Below are 21,806 nucleotides of genomic sequence, written 5' to 3'. Positions count from 1 at the left end.
TGACCGAACCCAGAAAACACACTGGAAATAAATAGGGGAGGGTAAGGACACTGCACTGTAAGATAGGCGGGCCGTTCATACATCATCATTTAATAGGGTGTAAAAACATATGTAATTCAGCACAATAAATGTCTCAGATGTAAAACATTGACTGTGTTGCTTATTGCTGTGTCTATAACATAATAACCTTGTAATGAAATTTTACACACATACAGTACTATTGAGAGCACCTACTACTGCTGTAAATGTCAGATCGCAAAATAAGTCCTTCATTAGTATCATTTATGTTTTCATCCAGGTGATTTAACACATTTAATTTACATACAGTATTTAATTAAAAGCTTGCAACACCTTTTTCATTTATTCCAAATAACAGGAGAGGTAGATACCAGTCATCTTATTTTGGGCCTTATTAAATAAATGCATATTAATGACTTCCCTCCGGTCTGGCTGAATTATCAAACAGATGAGCCCCTCTTCTTAGCCAGTAAATGAGCTTTACTGTATATTCAGACTGAAGAAGACTGACACTCTATAGAAAAATGGAAATCCTGGACTATGTGGTTAATTTTTAGGCAGATTTGCTGAATGGTGATCTGATCTACAATATATAGTATTACCCCAATTCAAGTGAGCCAAGTGAGCCAAGGTCATCCATTAGGTGGCATATGGGCAGATACAGATGATCATATTCCAAGGCCCTCTGGTCAGTTTGTTATAGTTATAGCATGTTGAATTATGCAATTTTCATAAATAGATTTGTGAAATGAGTATCAGCAAAAAGTGCAACTAACTGGCCAGCTCTTGTTATTCATTTTATTGTTCTTCAGTAAATAATTAACTGTTGATTTAGCTCTGACAGATATTTAAATTAACCCTTATTTAAGTCTCAAATTCAGTTTTATTTTATGTAAAAACGAGTCTTATTATCAGAGATTAATTGACGCGGTGTTGTTCTTCTTTCATTTATCTCTGCAGGAGGTTAAAGAAATACGTGGAAAACTAAAACTTGCACTTTAACAGAGAATGTGGACGTGTTTATTGTTCTAATGCCTTTCTATAATGTTACAGCTTTTCCATTGATTTTCTGCCTTCTTGGTGCATCTTATATTCTCAAAATGCTCCACACATTTGCTACAAAATGCTACTCGTATGCAGGAGATGCTGTATTGCTAGTGGCACTGTCCAGATAAGATCATGAGTACTTTAATTTTTTGGAAATTTAAAATATTATCTTAAAGTTCTGGCTAAAATTCAGCCTAGCCTTTTGAACATTTCCTAATTAAATTTGTGAATTTAATATTAAGTAGACGCGATATTTAAGTGACCCTATAGGGTTTTTATGCAGAGAGAAAAACTATACTATTATAGGAACAAAGTTTATAATTTAACTTAGAATTAAGAGTTATTAAAGATTTCTAATAATCTTTCTGTGCCTTGACAAAAAAGCCTGGTGCCTCTCCTTAAATTCAGAGGAATATAGCTAAAGAGGCCCCTTTGATAAAAGACTGTAAAACTGTGCCAGTGGTATATATTTAAAGATATATAGCACAGATGGGCTCGAGCAGATTCCAGGCTGATTTCTTCAAACTTCATTATCCATCACCCGAAGAAGAAATAAAAAAAGAAAAATCCACCATCTGGGGATCTGTAGGGAGGGCACCTGAACCAGACCTGATGGTATCTCCGCCAATCACCATCTGGTGATGTTGCCCCATATAAACTGGAACACAAGCAATGTTTTTCTTGGTTGATCAATGGCTTTCTCAATTTCTCTCTAAACTGGCAAACTGACCTTAACAACCACGTGAGTGCAAGCAGCACTTAACCTTTTCTCCAAGATACCAGAGTGAGTCAGTAAAGTGCATAATTCTGTTCAAGATATTCTTCATGAAACTAAAAAATATATTTTGGAACCCAGTGTTATTTTTGGTCAATGGTCAGTGAAATTAGACAGTTGGACTCTTTCTTTTTGTCAGAATCCAGAATAATAAAAAAAATCTATAGCACAGAATGAATTGAGCTCCCTTTTATTTACCTTGTGAACCCCAAGAAGACAAACTGCACTGACTGAATTTTTAAAACTGTTTTGAAGACCGAATTCAGCAGGACGGTACTTTGGCAGAGCTACCTGAGGTCAACGCAAGGTGCTAAGCAAAGCAAGGTAAAAGCTCTTTCTCTCTCTCCTGCACCGGGACCCTCCCAGCACAAAGAAACTGCTACGGAAACCCAGATAGCTTTTTACCCATGTGAAGTTTAAACTCGTCAAGAACATGTGGAGAATGGATTGTTGAAGTATTATTCTCAAGATTATTACAAACACATGTTTCATCTTGATGTTAAATTCACTATACAGTAGTAAATGCATATTTACTTGTGTATGAGAATATAAATTTGGTTAAGTTATATGAGACCGATAGAACCTATGAGCTAGATTGTAACACTTTATAGTCAATGTGTATTTTAACTCTGAAGTTTAACTCTGATCTTTGTAATCCTTGAGTGAATGATCAGTCATTCGTGTTCACAGCAGATCTTTTCACAGGTACATATTCTATTACATTTATGTTTGTTATTTATGTCTGGTTATATAAATAAATTGTATATTATATCTTTAGAATCTGTGTTTGAGATTGTTAATTATTATGTTTTATTGTTTCACAAACGTTTCAAGTACTCTTGCAATTTACTGTTACAATTTCTGATTGTTACAGCAAATTAAAACCTCCAGCCTCCTACTCTATGCAGTAAAAGGAGAAGGTAAAGAAAATGTATTTTACATCATCTATTCCATAGTACTGATGTTTTGTGTTGACTGTTTTATTCTTCTCCTAATTTGTCCCTGACTCACTGTTCTATTGGGTGGCAGTGTCAAAGCTTGACTATTGAATTCTGATTCCTTGTGGATCAGTGTGAAATCAGCGTGTCCTGCTGAACTCTGAGCCTACGTTCACTGTGCATCTTCAGAGAAGACCAACTTCACTGACTGGAGTGCTGTCGTTTAATATACATCAAAGCTTATTACCATCCTGTTTTCTTATGCCATTTCTCCATTTAGAAGCCAGGAACCTTCTTAATGTAGTGTCTCTTCAGCTGCTGGACCTGAGCACCACTGTTTTCAGAGCTTATGAATTATCTTTCAAAGCTATGTGAATAGTTCCATACTGTTTCTTACTCAAATGTTAACCCTCTACAGTATATGTTCACCTGCACCTGAGTATGTGGCTTGTCAAATGTAGCAATGGTTTGCTTTTATCTTGTATTGAGGGAGTCTTGAAACAAGCCTCTGTATGTTCTATGTGATCTTATGAAACTTAATGTCTGGGTTATTTTTTTTTTGTGGTCAAGATGTTTCTAAGCTCTTTGTCATTTTGAAGTGGAGTGTCTTTTACACATAAGTGTAGCACAGATACATAAGCACTTGCTGTCAGTAAAGCTAAACCTCAAAATCAAAGTGCAGTCTGTAAGTTTCTTTAGCTGATAGATTGTAAACACATTGTGGGGTGTATTTTAGTATGTGGTTTTCATTCTTTGCTTTGTTTATGGCTTCTATGTGCTGAAACGACACTTTACGGCTCTGTGGTGAATTTCCTTTTTTTTCTAGTGAACATGTGTAAGCATGCAAACACAAAAAGAACCAGACAAACAAAAATAAATTACATTTACCAGCATGTATAATGTAGTAAATAATGGCCTATCAGCTTCCCTGGATCGACAACTCTAGTTTCCCTTTCTTAGAATCACTTAAGGGATCTCTTGAAGATCTTTTCTCTGTGTCTGATGCTAAGAAAGAAATGTAAACCACAACAGTTATGCCCTTGCCCAAACAGACAGCATACACATGCAGCCATTAAAAGTGCACGGCACAAACACGTACCGCGGGCATTTGGCTACGTCATCACGTGTCATAGCACGTAATAATGCATCATACTGCGGTAAGTGATTGGTTGACCGACAGGGGCACTCGTGGTGCGTTGGTCGGTCGTAGAAAGATTTAAATGTCTTTACTGTGCCCGTTTTAGTATTGAATATTTATATGGAATTTTACCACTGAAGGGAAATCTTAGTAGCTGAGCATACAAAGAATAGGAGCATAACGCTTGTGAAGGCCATAAACGATATTAATTTTTGAACATGAACACACAGTATTACAGTATGTAAACAGTACATGGCTGGTCTTGAAACTTTAAAGAAAAAATACACACTAGTATTTCATTTCTCCCTAAACATTTTAAGCATCGAAGTCTCCAACTAACATGTGAAATAACATGTGTATAAAAAGTGGTAGTTTTAAGCTTTTCTGTGAATACGCTCGATACCGTAGTAAACAAGCATACTTTTAGAATTTGATTAATAGGGAATATAATATGGAATCAAGTATCTAAAGAAATTAATAACGATATAATTATATTCATGTACTGCAACACAATAGTATGCACTGTACAATGTCTGTTGATACTGTATGTGTAGGGCTGTTTCACCACTCCTCATGTGAGTGGTGTGGTGGTCTAAGTGCTGGACTTGTACTGTGAGTGAGAGGTTGACTGTTCAAATCCAGCCAGTGCTGTGACTTTTCTTTTAACAAACATTTCTTTGAAAAAATAAAATAGCAATATTATGGACAATTAATTTACTTTTTATATTTCTAAATATCACAACAATGAATAGTTACCTTCTTTCCTTCTGTCAAAGGTTCCTGCTTCTGCTTCTGCTTCCTGTTTCTATCCTGTGGGGATCCCTTTATATCTCCATTCAGATTTAAAAGGTTGTTAATAATATCTTCGGTGTCGCATCTTCCCAGTTCAGCTGATCTTTTGCTGCCCACACATGCTTACACAGCTCCTTGGGTAAATCACAAAGCTTTAGAGAACTTAACATTTTTATTATCTACAAATTGTAAATAAGACATTTACATTGGCATTATTAATTTTTCATTTCAATGTATGGAGGATTGTCAGCTGTCACTGAGGGCAGACCCCCCACCAGAACCACTCATTAATAGTTTATGCTAACACCTAACTTTCTTAACACATGGCACCCCGCCTCCCCGGGGGGTTCCAGTTAATGCGTGATTATGCATCTGTGAAAAACCGGAGGGTTAAAAGAAGAGAATTATCTCGCTGATCGTTTTCTGTTGAGGCTGTGAACATTTTCACAAGTTGTGGTTTTCAAAGTGCATTTGCTTTGAAGGCTTTCAACAAGCAAAGCGAAGGCTTGTTCCTCTCTGCCACCCCTCTCTGTGTACAGTAGAGCCTCCTGTCATGACTGGAGGAGCTCATCCAGCTGTGTCTGGACAGAAGCCAGGGAATTGGCTTCAACAACAGGGATGGACAGCTTGTTCCCCCCTCCCACCCCTCTCTGTGTACAGAAGAGCCTCTTGTACTGACTGGAGGATCTCACCCAAGTCACCTTCTTTCCTTCTGACAACGGTTCCTGCTTCTGCTTCTGCTTCCTGCTTCTATCGTGTGGGGATCCCTTTATATCTCCCTTCAGATTTAAAAGGTTATTAATAATATCTTCGGTATCGCGTCTTCCCAGTTTAGCTGATCTTTTACTGCCCACACATGCTTACACAGCTCCCTGGGTAAATTACAAAGCTTTAGAGAACTTAACATTTTTATTATCAACAAATTGTAAATACGACGTTTACATTGGCGTTATTAATTTTTCACTTGAGTGTATAAAGGATTGTAGCCAGCAGCCATGTCACCCTGCAACTTACAATTGGGAACCCACTGAAGCTAAGCAGGTGTGAGCTGGTTAGTACCTAGATGGGGGACCTCCTGGAAAAAACTAATGTTGCTGCTGGAAGAGGTGTTAGTGAGGCCAGCAGGGGGTGCTCCCCCCTTCCACCTCTCTCTGTGTACAGTAGAGCCTCCTGTCCTGACTGGAGGAGCTCATCCATCTGTGTCTGGAGAGAAGCCAGGGTATCGGCTTGAACACAGACACAAACACAGCTGAATGAGCTCCTCCAGTCACGACAGGAGGCTCTACTGTACACAGAGAGGGGTTGGAGGGGGGAACAAGCCGATTACCTGGATTCTCTCCAGACACAGATGGATGAGCTCCTCCAGTCAGTACAGGACGCTCTACAGTACAAAGAGAGCGGTGGGAGGGGGGAACAAGCTACCCATCCCTGTTGTTGAAGCCGATACCCTGGCTTCTGTCCAGACACAGCTGGATGAGCTCCTCCAGTCATGACAGGAGGCTCTACTGTACACAGAGAGGGGTGGGAGAGGGGATCAATACTTTGAGTTTACAGGTTGTCCAAGGTCATTCATTATTAACACTATTAGTAATATCTTCGGTAAAGACTTTGATGGCGACAGCTCAAACATGAGAGGTTGAGCTTTATTAGCTCCACCTTGAGGAAATTCCGGATACTAATACGGTAACTTGCGTTACACTGCGACAAGCACACCGCATTATAATGCGGTATCGCCCGCTTGTTTTGAATGGCTGCATCTGTAGCTGAGTAGCATTGATACCATCTTAATTTACTCCATGTAAATGGAAAGGTAGAGGGAAGAAACAAATTCTTGCCATAAACATAAAAAACTAAGTGAAGGAATAGTGACTGGATAAGTGTGTTGGGAAATTTGATTTAATGAATAATAATATACAATCATATTTAGTTTTCTTCTTTTGAAAAAAAAATGTGCTTTTTAATTACATTAAAAATATTGCTACTAACTTACGAATGAAAAACCTTAGAGCATGACAGTGGCTTCTGCCAAACAACACTTCTATCAAGACATGCTTGAAATTTTCCAGAGGTTCAGTATTTCATTTAATCTGTGCTTCATTTCTTTTATGTGATTTTTATGTACAAACTTTACACAGGAAAAGTCACAAAATAAACAATTTCTGGATTATTACAAGTATGTTTGCCTTAAATCAGGTAAATAAAAAAGGTTTTTACTGTGCAATGTAAAAGACTGAATGAGATCTGACTGAGGATTTTTGATATCCTGAAAATGATTAAGAAAATAACTATGAACATGATATGAAATTCATTACAAAGAACAAGCCCAGAGTGGAAAAGAGTAGAAAGTGTAGGAAATGAAAAACAAAGACAAATTAAAATGTGAAATGCAAAAAACATCATAGAAGAAGCCAAATTATGTATAATGTGTATACAATTATAGAAAGATTATGAAATATAAAGGTGTTTTAATGCCTGATGAATAAAATAAATCCAATTGAAAGGTGAACTTTTGATTGAAGATGATAAAAAGTTCCACATTCTTGGAAAGCTAAAAAAGTAACCTGTCTATTCCTTTTGTAATTCACTCTTGAAATACAGAGATTAATATTTACAATATTATCAGATCTGTTCTGACCAATATAGAAATCTCTGATGAAATAATCTAAATCTCTAATGAAATAGTTTTTAATCAATTGCATAATACGCCACCAGCTAATACTAAAAGATGTCCTGGTATTTCAGATAAGCAATGTGTATTTCAGATAAGTGTAGCGGCAATGCTTGTTAATAAGACAGAATTAAGTGTTGCTGTGCTTTCCCAAATGAGGCCCCATCTCTCTCTTCATCTCTGTGGTGCAGCCACAGAGAAGCTATTCATGCAGGCTGTTTTCTTTTGATAAGGGACAGCTCCCAAAGGGGGATGCACTTAGCTAAGCCTGGCTATCATGATCAATGGTCATCCATTGGCGCCTATCTGTCTAGGGAGTGCCAGATGGACATCTGGACTGCATTCCTAAGTGTCAGGAGTAAGTGACTCATATCTCACCTTGATCAACCAATCAGGGACTGGTAGGGCCGAGTAACCCACGTGGAATTCTGATGCCCTTGGAACTTTCAGCCAATGAACGAGCTGAAGTTCCTCCAGGTAAAAACAAGCAACACAGAGGGCCTGAGAGACTATTCGGACTATTCCAGCAGGAGATTTCTAAGGAGAATTCCAGGGGTGCGAGACAATTCCAGGGTAGGACGGCCCAGGAGCAGAAAGGCTCCCAAGGGCAGGACATTCTCGCAGCGCACCTCCTGACCATCCTGAGACTCAGCCCGGACAACCGCGGAACGGCCAGTGTTTCCGAGTGCCAGAACTTTCCTCTGTTCTAAGAGTCTAGAGTGGAGGTTGCCAGAGAGTAACCAGAGTATACACCCGAGGTTAGCATCAGCAGCAAGCCCGTGAACAGGTCGGAACTGTGGACAGCTGAATCACTATTAAGAACTAGCGCTTCATCAGGAACGAACCGGTCTTCTTCCTGACCTGCTGGGACCCACCGTTATCTTTTCTCCTGAGCACAACTTTGCTAGTTAAAGCCAACACTAACTAGCCGGTCAGTGAGCATCAGCAGAGCACCGTCGCAAGCCGCACAGCACAGCCTGGCACCGAGCCAGAGAGCCCGCAGGAGATCTGAATCCCCAGAGATTGGATGAGTATTCAACTTCAATGCATTACAGCTCGAGAATTCAATTGTTATCCCAACCAGTTGATATCAATTTAATTCCTAAGAGTTATGTACTTGTTTTGAGTATCTAATGTAGAAGTTATAACCAAGTTCATTTACAAAACGGTCTAAATGAATGATATACCGAACGTATGTCCTCTTGATATGTGTAACTCTTCGTAACTGACTGAATATATACCTTTTGTATTCTGATAACCCTCTCGATAAGATCTGTTAGGTTTACATGCATATTCTATGTATTAATAAATGTATCCTCGTGTATTAGTACCTGTGTGTGTGCGTTGTTTGAGTTATATCGCATGGTTGGATTCTAAAGCCATTAAAAGAATCACTTTGTGATTTATGGCTACAATTAATAATTGTCCCCGTAAATGCCCAAACCCTACGGAACTGGTGCCTCGTGAGAGCACACTACATAAGCAATGATTTGAAAGACTGAAATATAAAATGTTGCGGTAATCTAGTAGAGGTGTAATTATTTGGCAAACTTCAGCTTTTATTAGTTATTTAGGAGATTTCAAGTTTTATTTTCTAAATATGTTGTAAAGGGAATTTTTCACTCTAAATAGGAAATTCAGTAATTTGTTTAAATGCTGTGGGTTGTGTCTGCCACTGTGGGCATGTAAACAGGCATGTCCAATGCTCCAGACATGCTCCTCATAAGCTGATGGGAAACTTCTTTGCTATTTTTCAATTACTTACACACACCCTCCACTGTGAGTGGTGCTGCACAAAACCCAATGCACAAATACAGTGCAGTCCATAAGTATTTGGACAGCGACACAATTTTTGCTGTTTTGGCTTTGTACTCTAGCACGTTGGATTTGAAATAAAACAATGACTATGAGATAAATGTGTAGAATGTCAGCTTTAATTTGAGGGTATTTACATCTATGTTGGGTGAACCATATAGGAATCACAGCCCTATTTATACATAGTTCCCCCATTTCATGGGACCAAAAGTAATGAGACACATTAACATAACCTTAAATAAAATTTGGCATGTTTGCAAATCCTTTGCAGTTGATGACTGCCTGAAGTCTGCGACCCATAGACATCACCAGACCTTGGGTATCTTCCCTGTTGATGCTCTGTCAGGCCTGTAATTCAATCATTTTTAGTGATTGTTTCGGGGGCTTTTTGCTTTTAGTCTTGTCTTCAGTAAGTGAAATGCATGCTCAATGGGATTCAGGTCAGGCGACTGACTTGGTCAGTCAAAAACATTCCACTTTTTGGCCCTGAAAAACTCCTTAGATGCTTTAGCAGTATGTTTGGGGTAATTGTCCTGCTGCAAGGGGAAGCACTGTCCAATAAGTTTTAAAGCATTTGGTTGGATCTGAGTAGATAAGAGGCTTTTGTACACATTAGAATTCATTCTGCTGCTGCTGTCTGCAGTCACATCATCAATAAAGACAAGTGAACCAGTTCCGCTGGCAGCCATACATGCCCAAGCCATGAACCTACCTTCACCATCTTCCACAGATGAGGTGGTATGCTTTGGATCATGAGCAGTTCCATTTGTTCTCCATAGTTTTCTCTTTTAATCACTTTGGTACAGGTTAATCTTCATATCATCTGTCCATAAGGCTTTTTCCCAGAACTCTAGAGGCTTTTTTATGTACTTTTCACAAACTGTAATCTGGCCTTTCTGTGGCCTTTCATACCAGTGGTTTGAATCTTGTGGTGAACCCTCTGAGATGGTGTATGCTGGTGTATTCTTCTCTTTATGGTAGTCTTTGACACGTCTATGCCTATATCCTGGAGAGTGTTTTTGATCTGTTCAGCAGTCGAAAAGGGGTTTTTCTTCACGATTGAAGGTATTCTTTGGTCATCCACTACTGTGCTCTGCAAGGTTATTGTCAGGATCGCTACTCCCCCTCTTGAGGGCGCTCCAGCCCTTCCTCGTTTTCCCCCATTGTTTACACCTGTTCCTTTGCCCAGCCCCTCTTTAGTTCCACCTTTAAAGCCAGGCGCAGGTGTTTGCCCAAGGCTTCTCATTGAATCCCGTTTCGTTAGAGCCCGGGTGTCGCATCTGGCTCCGTCATGGTTTTAGTTTCCTGTTCCTGATTCCCTGTCCCACTGGTTCCGACCCGGTTCGTGTTTTTAGTTCCTTTGGATGGATCCCCTGGTCTTGGACTCCTGTTTTAGATTTCCCCTTTGGATATACGCTTGGATTGTTCGACTTGGATTCACTCCCCCTGGACACCTGCACTCATCGGACACGCCCCCCGTCTCCAGACCCTTCTCCTGCATGACTATTTTACCCTATTGTATCCTCACAATTCCGGATCGTGTCGTCCGCATAGGGCCCGGAAAAAACTGATCGTTACAGTTATTTGCTATTGCTAAGCTCACCAGTGCATTCTTGCTTCTTAACAATGTACTAAACAGTTGGTTTTGACACACCTAATGTTTTGGCTATGTCTCTGATTGATTTATTCTGATTTTTCAGCCTCATGATGGCCCACTTTACGGGCATTAACATTTCTTTGGTCTTCATGTTAAGAGCCAACAGCAACAGACTCCAGATGCAAATGCTACATCTAGAATCAACTGTAGACCTTTTGTTAGCTCATTTGTGCATGAACTAATGATGCAGCAACACACAGCTGGCCAAGAAACAACTGAGCAGCCAATTGTCCAATTACTTTTGGTCTCCTAAAATGGGAGAACTATGTATTAAAAGGGCTTTGATTCTTATATGTTTCAGACAATATAGACGTAAATACCATCGAATTAAAGCTGACATTCGGCACTTTAACCTCATAGACATTGTTTCATTTCAAATCCAATGTGCTGGAGTACAGAGCCAAAACAATAAAAATAGAATAGAGAATAGAGAAGATTACACAAAAATAAGTCTATCATTCAGAGAAGGGTGAAGGTGTGAACCTAGTTTCAGGATGAGTTTAGTTTCTGTTGCCTTTCTGTCATGGCAGTTGAGAAACCGTTCTTTGAGAACAGAGACAGAGAGATCAGTGTGATCATGGCTGTCTGAGGTTAATAATAGAAACTATGGTGAAATTAAAAACTATTTTTCCAAGCCCATAGTTTCTCATTTGTTGTTTATATTATTTTCTGCTCGATGACTGTCAGCCCATACCTAGTACCAGTTGGTTATCTCTCATGGCTTGTATTTAAACCATTATGTACTGGTTGCTTCAGAAGAGAAAGAAACTTCACAGGAAAAACAATTGCATACAGTGTGTCCAGTCAAGGATACAAACTCCACCACACAGAATATTGAGAAAAACATTTGCTGGCTGCTAAAATCACTGATTTCATTGAAATGTAAATGAGTGCTTTCTTCCAGATATGGTAACAGTGTCTGGTACCTATTTTTTGTTTAACACATTTTATAACAGTTTTACTTTTTCTTTCATTCTGTGTGTTCTTTTGTTCCGTGTGAAACAGATTCTCCACAGTGCCCAGTAAAATCACGTTTTCATGCTTGTTTAATATTTTTATGCTCTTTATTTGATCAGAGTCAACCACAGAGAAACCACTGCATTCAGAATGTGAAAGAATCTAATACCAGATTTCTTTATAATTTAAGCAATGATGTTTTTCCAAAATAAATTGTAAAATAGATACAGGTTTGATTTAAAGTCACACATGTTATTCTAAAGAAATTATAAAACCCTTGAAAACATGTGGCTATTTCCCCCTTTTTACTCAGAATTGTATAAAAAGTCAAACAAGCTTTCAACAGTCATCATGTTGAAGGTTTCCACCTTAATTTCCCTCCTTTTCCACATGCTCTGCTTTACTGGAGATTTCAGTAAGAATTATGAAAATAACATCTTTCTGCAGTTCATTTGTGGCATACAGAATAAGTGTTCAGTGGAAGTCAAAGAAATTGCATTGCTATTATTAAGGATGTGTAAAAGACAAAATGATTTATTAATTTGATATCATCTCAGCTCAGCTGAAAGATACAAGAATTTAAAATAATCAATTTCTTTAGAATAATAAAACTTTTATAGTACCACCACAGAGATTTTTTATATATAACTATCCATTTAGCAGATGACTAATGGTTAATACAATTTGGAGAGAAATTGAATGTGAATAGTGACCCCTTAGAGAATCTAAAAAGATATTTTGTTGATTGATGTTTTTTTTGTGAGATGAGTACTAAATAACCTCAATTGCATATTTAATCAAATTCCAATTCCTTAGCATTTGGAGACAAACTTGCCACACTACCAATAAATATTTTAAGACACACAAATGCTTTTTTTGAAATTTGTAAATGGGAGTTCATGTTAAGACTAGACATATTCACTCTCCTTCTGGGGCTTTCAATATTTATTCAGCACATACATATTCTTTATGTATTTTATCTTTACATACACATCTAAGATAAAGAACTCTCACGTGAAAATAGCTCAAATAAAAGTTCGTTCAAGAGGAAATAACTGTGGGGATTTTTTGCTGTAAGTGCTTTGGAGAATACGGCCCTGTGTATACTGTACCCCCACATCATGGTAGATTAAGCTATTTGATCAGATTATATTTTTGAAACAAGCAGGTTATTGTAATATTGCTGCTCATAATGGAGTATTGCAGCAGCCTGGAGTCATAAGGTTAACATAAGAGCAGCCAATGGAAATAGGCAAACACAATCCAGAGATGTGTTCTAGCAAAGCAAGGATGAAATCTAAGTAGACACTGTTGTGGAGAACAGGGAGAATCCAAAGGCATGGTTGAGACAAGCTATAAAGATCCATTAGTGTGAAAGACTAGAGCAAGCATAGGGAAAATCCAAAGGCAAGGTTGAGACAAAGCGAAGCTAGGAATCCAGAGAGTGGAGGAAACCTCCAATGGAGGTAATACAACGCTTGAGAACTCAACTGAAGCTCCAGGCAAAACTGTATAACAGGGCCCCGGGCAAGGCCAAAACAGATTTTAAATGGGCTGATCCACTTGAGAAAAATGTGGTAGTAAATGGCACACAGGTGGAACAGGCTTCAAGTCTGTTTGTGTACCGGCAACCGGCTGACTGACAGGTGAGTAGAGCCATCATGAGTTACCATGGTAAAGCTAGTTTCCTTTGCAGTGCTCCAGTGGAGGAGAACATGACAGTAATTAATTCATCTTGAAATGGCTCTTTCCTCCCTGGAGACAGGCACAACCTCCAGAACACTCATTTACACTGCTTGTACTGGACCTGGGAATACACAGCCTGTCTGTCCATCTCAGTCATCTTCCTCCCAGGCCTAGAATTACTCTCAGTAAAACTCAAGGCAGCGTGATTCAGCACTTCTGTGTCCTGGTTCTAAAAAAGAGAAAAGGAGTTACACATACTGTAAATCAGATAATGCCTAACTTTATGTAATTTAACTGCACACAATTTACACATTTATTCTACTAATGTTCTATATTCTTTTGTTTTTGTTGTTTCAAATACCAACAAAAAATAATGCAAAACTACTGTATGTTTAATGAAGTGATGTCCAAGTGGCAGAAAAAAAGAAAGGGAAAACATTTTCAGCTCATTTATTCTTTAGTGAAGGGTTTCAAATGATTAATAATTATTCAATAATTCAATTAAAAAAACTATTCTGTATGAATTAACACATGTTCTTTAAACCTTTTATGTTAGAAATTGAATAATTTAATTATTTTCAGAGGTTGCTGTTGTACCTGTTTGTAAATTGAGCTTTCTCTCGTGCACTGATGGAAAAATGCACCAAGATGTGTATCTTTGGAGAAAGCTGAAAACAGAATGAGAAAAATTAGCCTTTGTGCACAGTAACAACAGCAAAACGAATTATATAAGTGTCAATTTTCCTAGTAAAATATGATTTTGAATGATGAGTTATTATTATTTGTGATTCATCTGCACATTGCTTTCCAACACTAATGAGTCTCGTGACTTGGCATGTGGCTTGCAGTGATGCCAGTAAAGATCCTTGTATTCTTCCAGTACATTTGCATTTAGGGACTGTGGAGCTCACAAATGACAAATTGGCTGTGCATGCTGGCATGTTGTAGGAGCAGGACTGGATGTCTCATTTCATTAGACAAGTCTAAAAATATCTGGAAATTTCAAATTGGGTGGGGAAACAGTAAAAAACTGTAGATAGATGTATCTATAAATACTGTATGTTAAGAAACCAAAAAACCTTGTAGTAGAACATTTAATTAAAATTTATATTTATATGGAATTTTACCACTGAAGGGAAATCTTAGTACCTGAGCATAAAAAGAATAGGAGCATACTGTAACGCATGTGAAGGCCATAAACGATATTCATTTTGGAACTTAAACATTCAGTATATGGCTGGTCTCGGTACTTTAAAGAAAACATACACACCAGTATTCCATTTCTCCCTAAACATTTTAAGCATCGAAGTCTTTAACTAACGTGATACCGGAGTCAACAAGCATACTTTTAGAATTTGATTAAAAGGGAATATAATATGGAATCACGTATCTAAAGAAATTAATAACGATATAATTATATTCATGTACCGCAACACAAGAATAGTACACACTGTACATTGTCTGTTGATAATGTTTCTGTAGTGCTTTTTCAGCACTCTGCATGCGACCGCACTGGTGGCACTGTGGGTTAGGTTCCTGACTCCTGTGTCAGATGGTCTGTGATCAAATCCCACTGTGGAACCCTGACTTTTTTTTTAACAAACATTTCTTTGAAAAAATGAAACATTTCCCTTGGTCAGAGATTAAATAAAACCTCACTCGCACCAAACAAATTTATATTTCTAAATATCACAACATGATCGAATGTAAGTCATTTTAATAACAATGAATAGTCACCTATGTGTTACGAAATAAACATTTATATTGATTTGAATCGCGTTTTGATTTAAATCGTAAACGCATGTTTAAATATATGTGTTTTTTGATTCACAATCAGACAAATGCAACTGTGCCCGTTGTAGTATTGTAGTATTGAATATGTATATGGAATTTTACCACTGAAGGGAAATCTTAGTACCTGAGCATAAAAAGAATAGGAGCATATTGTAACGCATGTGAAGGCCATAAACGATATTAATGTTGGAACTTAAACAATTTTGGAGAGCGGATTGGACAGCAACAGCCTGCAACTGTTTCTTTGTGCCCGCAGGAGATCTGAATCCCCAGAGATTGGATGAGTATTCAACTTCACTGCATTACTGCGCGAGAATTCAATTGTTATCCCAACCAGTTGATATCAATTTAATTCCTAAGAGTTATGTACTTGTTTTGAGTATCTAATGTAGAAGTTATAATCAAGTGCATTTACGAAACGGTCTAAATGAATGATATACTGAACGTATGTCCTCTTGATATATGTAACTCTTTGTAACTGACTGAATATATACCTTTTGTATTCTGATAACCCTCTCGATAAGATCTGTTAGTTTTATATGCATATTCTATGTATTAATAAATGTATCCTCGTGTATTAGTACCTGTGTGTGTGTGTGCCTTCAGAGAGCACACTACACTTCAAAAGAAGTAAAGTAGAATAAATAGCTTGAGTGAAGGCAGTTTCACATTGTGTTACTGTTAACATGGAGTGCCCATTTTTATTGTTGTCTCATCGAGTTCTGAGCCAGCAGACATTTGATGCTCACTGTACTGCTGTATGGTTGACGTTTCCTGTTTCTTATTTCTAAGGTGAACTGGTTCTGTAGCACATCAAGACAGTATATGCATTTCGATATGATCCTGTTCATATGTGCATCATTTCTCTCAAGCCATGTACTGCATAATTCAAACCTGAATAGACTGAATACCTGTACTGTGATAATATCTTCTTCTCTTGTTCAGTCGATAAATAAGGACAACGATGGTTATCAAGAGCACCGCACTCACGCCAGCCAGAGCCAGGACTGTAAGAAGACCATACCCTTCACATGGCCCTGTTCAATTAATACAAAAGTACTCACTCTAAAGATATTGTAGAAAAACTGACAAATACGCACTGCAGTTGCCATTCATGAATTCTTTACAACACATTAGATATTAATAGTGTCATTAACCTGCCAAGAACTTCCACTTATTTGTGATTGAATTCTATTAATAAAAATGTGTTCTCACTTATGGTATAAACAATTTGTAAACTTATATTGTTAGGAATATTTTATATATAATTTATATTATATAGGAATTATATAAATAATTTTATGTTGATAACTTGTTTCCGTGCATTTCAAAATTTGGAAAACCTAAAGTGCTAATGAGAATAGATATGCAGAGACAATTACCTGGATTTGGCTTCTCAGCTGCGGTTTCATTGGCTTTTTCATTCATAAATAAGAAGAATAAGAACATCAATTATATAAAGAAAACTTAAATATAAACACAAAATATAAAAAATATAAACTTAAATATAAACAACATTACAAATACAAAGTAAAGTTAAAATGTCAAACCTCGTTCTAAAGATTATTTTATAAATTTATGTCATCATTGTCCAACAATATTCTAACCACTTTATCCAATACAGAGTCACAAGGGGATCTCACCAAGCAGTGGGCAGAAGGCTGGATACAGCCTGGGCGGGATGCCAGTCAATTGCAGGGCAAGAATGGACTCCAACACACACACTCACACCAGGACAAATTTTCTCAGAAATCAATTAGGCTACCAGTATTTCTTTGGACTGTGGGAGGAAACTGGACTACCTACAGGAAACCCATGCGAACACATGAGAACATACAAACTCTGCGCAGATAGTACCTTAGGTACTACAGGTACTTTAGTATTTTTGAGTGCTTACTGTTATAGGAAGGAAGGAAGAAGAAACCCATGAACTAAGTTTTCCCTGTCTTCTCCTGTAGGCATCTTTTTCCAGAATGGAAATATTGCTGGAACTTACTACACAAAGAAACTACTACTACTAACCATTAATTAAAACTACTACTGTACCAATCTCCAATATGAGTTATCCAGGACTACAGAAGATGACACATTTAGATGGTGTGGAAGAATATCTCAAAATGGACTACAATCAGGAATAAATTGCCTTGGGAACAGTGGGCTGGCATATTAGCCCCTTTGCTAGTAAGAGAAGCACAGAAGGCTTATTTCAATTTGGAGCATCAAGATACAGAAAACTTTGATGAACTTAAGAAAGAAATCTTTCCCTGGTTGGGGTTGAATACTACTGTATGAGCCCAAAGGTTCCATAGCTGGGTATACTAACTGGAGAAACCACCAAGGTCTCAAATGTTTGATTTGATTCACCTGGCCAGAAAATGACTATGACCTGAAGAACTTCTAGATCCCAAGATTGTTGAATAAATAGTAATTTGAGCACTTTTTCTGTAGATTACCAGTTTTTTGAGGCATGCAAAACCCAAATCAGTGGATCAAATTGTAGAGACAATTGTTAAGAGACAAAGGGTCACGGCACTATTTAATCTCTCAGAATGAGCAGACATTTCCTTGACACAAGCCTCTCACTACTGGTGAGAATTTGAAGTCCTGAAGCTATAATCATAACACTGGACATTGAATGGCCAACTCAAAGCGACCTCCATTTTCTCAAAAGAAGTACAGAATAAAGTAAATAAATAAGCAAGAGATCCACGATAGTATTCTTTAGATGAGAAAGAAAGGTGATGAGAAAAAGGGAACACATCAAGTTTTGTTTTGGAATTCAAGGAAGAAAGTCTAATGATTACTAAGAAAAGGAATAAAAGAAAGACCAATTGCTGAGGCAGTCTATTCATATCTATTTTTATACTGTTAAGAAGGCAAGACTGGATCTGTTTGTTTTTTTTTTAACGATGGAATGGCAAGATTTATTTTTCGGACTTTGAGAAGAAATTTATGTTTGTTTTGGATATGAGGTTTTTTTTTTCCACTGTGTTGGTGACAAGTGTTTTTTTGTTTTTGTGCTTTTTATTTTATCAGGGCAGACCAGCTTCCTCGGTATGCAGTTTAAGTTATTTTTAAAGAATATACCCATTAGAAGGAAGTGAACCAATCGTTGTTTTTTTCAATTATTTCTCTGTAAAATACTTATTTTGTTAAGTGTAACTTGCCTAAGGTGTGTTCTTGTCTCAATTCCTGACTACTTACTGGCCCAACTGATGAACACAACCTCCTTCACATCTCACTGCCCAGGTCTGAAATTGAACCCAGATCCCCAGAGCTGCAAGGCAGTAATGTTCACTGTACAGTCTATGCCATCATTATAATATCCATTATGATATACTGTATGGTTACTTTTTTATTTTTAGACGTTTAAAACTGGAACTAAATTGTGGAGTACAATTTTAAAGAATACATTGTGAATGTGTTTTTAAGGCCAATCCAAAGGCATGTTATGACACAACAGTGACGACCTGTGTGTAGATAACTGTATTTTAGGTTGGGTGTTCAAATTCTTTGGATAAAGAATTCAGTCATCAGTCAAATACATTTTAATGATAATTTGTTTACCTTCAAACTGTAGAAGAGTTGCATTCCCAAATTCCATATGTGTGGTGGGGATCATTCCACAGAAATACAGCCCAGCATCCGAGAACTCCACATGCAAGATACTGAGGTTAAAACTGCTGCTGCCCTTCTGAATTTTAAAACGATTTATGCTGAATCCATTATGAATTGTTGATCCATTCACATTGCTGTAGGTGGACAGTATACACAGAGGAGCCCGACCTGTGTCCTGTTTGAACCAGGCCAGGTGACCTGGGTCTCTCATCAGAACACAGCACTGCAAGGTGACAGTGTCTCCAGGCTTCACTGTCAGTGAGAGAGATGGCTGAGAGACGGCACCTCCAGGAACCAGACCTAGAACTACTAACAAGAGAGAACAACTTACTTAAACTGACAAGAAGGCTTAACTTTGTTTTTTATTTTCAGACAAGTTGTTTAAAAAAGTGTTGAATTGCAAGTGTTCAAATATAAAACCATATATTTTAAGATTTGGTATAGCTAAGTGACAAAGAAATTAATTCATAAAATAGAACTTACATCTTAATTAAGATAATATAAAGATAATGCACTTTTTAACATATGTAGAGCATATAAAGATAATGCACTTTTTAAAATATGTAGAACATATATAGTATTGTTGATATGTTTCATTTAATAGTCTGAAAAATATTTTAAAGAAAACCAAAATAATTTATTTTCTTTACGTAATCAGTTTTTATATAGTGATTATATTTTACAGGGAGGATAGTACATCCAGTGGAATACTATAAATCATTAAGTCTTAAGTAATCATTGATAACTTTGACAAATTATTTAAACTTTGTCAGTGCTGAATGTATACTCGCGGATTTGGAATACTAAAATTAATTTTTCAATTAGCTTGGCATTTTCACTGTTTTTTCAATTAAGTATTAAAACAAACAGAAGGTCAGTCTAATAAAAATGTTTTCAAGAATGTTCTTTAACAATTGTGTTTATAATATTGAACCAAACTTACTTATTGTGTATAGAGTGACAGATAGAATAGAAGCTGCAAACATGCTGTCTTCTCCTGAGGTCTTCTGGCTGTTACAGTGATGACCGAACCCAGAAAACACACTGGAAATAAATAGGGGAGGGTAAGGACACTGCACTGTAAGATAGGCGGGCCGTTCATACATCATCATTTAATAGGGTGTAAAAACATATGTAATTCAGCACAATAAATGTCTCAGATGTAAAACATTGACTGTGTTGCTTATTGCTGTGTCTATAACATAATAACCTTGTAATGAAATTTTACACACATACAGTACTATTGAGAGCACCTACTACTGCTGTAAATGTCAGATCGCAAAATAAGTCCTTCATTAGTATCATTTATGTTTTCATCCAGGTGATTTAACACATTTAATTTACATACAGTATTTAATTAAAAGCTTGCAACACCTTTTTCATTTATTCCAAATAACAGGAGAGGTAGATACCAGTCATCTTATTTTGGGCCTTATTAAATAAATGCATATTAATGACTTCCCTCCGGTCTGGCTGAATTATCAAACAGATGAGCCCCTCTTCTTAGCCAGTAAATGAGCTTTACTGTATATTCAGACTGAAGAAGACTGACACTCTATAGAAAAATGGAAATCCTGGACTATGTGGTTAATTTTTAGGCAGATTTGCTGAATGGTGATCTGATCTACAATATATAGTATTACCCCAATTCAAGTGAGCCAAGTGAGCCAAGGTCATCCATTAGGTGGCATATGGGCAGATACAGATGATCATATTCCAAGGCCCTCTGGTCAGTTTGTTATAGTTATAGCATGTTGAATTATGCAATTTTCATAAATAGATTTGTGAAATGAGTATCAGCAAAAAGTGCAACTAACTGGCCAGCTCTTGTTATTCATTTTATTGTTCTTCAGTAAATAATTAACTGTTGATTTAGCTCTGACAGATATTTAAATTAACCCTTATTTAAGTCTCAAATTCAGTTTTATTTTATGTAAAAACGAGTCTTATTATCAGAGATTAATTGACGCGGTGTTGTTCTTCTTTCATTTATCTCTGCAGGAGGTTAAAGAAATACGTGGAAAACTAAAACTTGCACTTTAACAGAGAATGTGGACGTGTTTATTGTTCTAATGCCTTTCTATAATGTTACAGCTTTTCCATTGATTTTCTGCCTTCTTGGTGCATCTTATATTCTCAAAATGCTCCACACATTTGCTACAAAATGCTACTCGTATGCAGGAGATGCTGTATTGCTAGTGGCACTGTCCAGATAAGATCATGAGTACTTTAATTTTTTGGAAATTTAAAATATTATCTTAAAGTTCTGGCTAAAATTCAGCCTAGCCTTTTGAACATTTCCTAATTAAATTTGTGAATTTAATATTAAGTAGACGCGATATTTAAGTGACCCTATAGGGTTTTTATGCAGAGAGAAAAACTATACTATTATAGGAACAAAGTTTATAATTTAACTTAGAATTAAGAGTTATTAAAGATTTCTAATAATCTTTCTGTGCCTTGACAAAAAAGCCTGGTGCCTCTCCTTAAATTCAGAGGAATATAGCTAAAGAGGCCCCTTTGATAAAAGACTGTAAAACTGTGCCAGTGGTATATATTTAAAGATATATAGCACAGATGGGCTCGAGCAGATTCCAGGCTGATTTCTTCAAACTTCATTATCCATCACCCGAAGAAGAAATAAAAAAAGAAAAATCCACCATCTGGGGATCTGTAGGGAGGGCACCTGAACCAGACCTGATGGTATCTCCGCCAATCACCATCTGGTGATGTTGCCCCATATAAACTGGAACACAAGCAATGTTTTTCTTGGTTGATCAATGGCTTTCTCAATTTCTCTCTAAACTGGCAAACTGACCTTAACAACCACGTGAGTGCAAGCAGCACTTAACCTTTTCTCCAAGATACCAGAGTGAGTCAGTAAAGTGCATAATTCTGTTCAA

The 21,806-nt window shown here is 37.2% G+C and overlaps 1 protein-coding gene across 1 annotated transcript; it reads right to left on the bottom strand.

Moving 5' to 3' along the window:
* Positions 1–11,890: 11,890 nt before the first annotated feature.
* LOC148676433 (uncharacterized) lies at positions 11,891–19,926 on the bottom strand. Its single transcript, XM_088608020.1, has 6 exons — positions 19,847–19,926; positions 18,853–19,209; positions 16,668–16,700; positions 16,197–16,322; positions 14,089–14,159; positions 11,891–13,720 (listed from the first exon to the last, which is right to left on the bottom strand). Exons 1-6 carry the CDS (start codon positions 19,887–19,889, stop codon positions 13,589–13,591), a joined length of 762 nt encoding a protein of 253 aa, XP_088464146.1. The 5' UTR covers positions 19,890–19,926; the 3' UTR covers positions 11,891–13,588.
* Between the last annotated feature and the right edge of the window lie 1,880 nt (positions 19,927–21,806).

Source organism: Lepisosteus platostomus, chromosome 2 (assembly GCF_059453375.1).
Source record: "Lepisosteus platostomus isolate fLepPlt1 chromosome 2, fLepPlt1.hap1, whole genome shotgun sequence".
Lineage (NCBI taxonomy): Eukaryota > Metazoa > Chordata > Actinopteri > Semionotiformes > Lepisosteidae > Lepisosteus > Lepisosteus platostomus.
The sequence above is the reverse complement of the archived record's forward strand: the minus strand, read 5'-3'. Positions and strand labels throughout refer to the sequence as shown.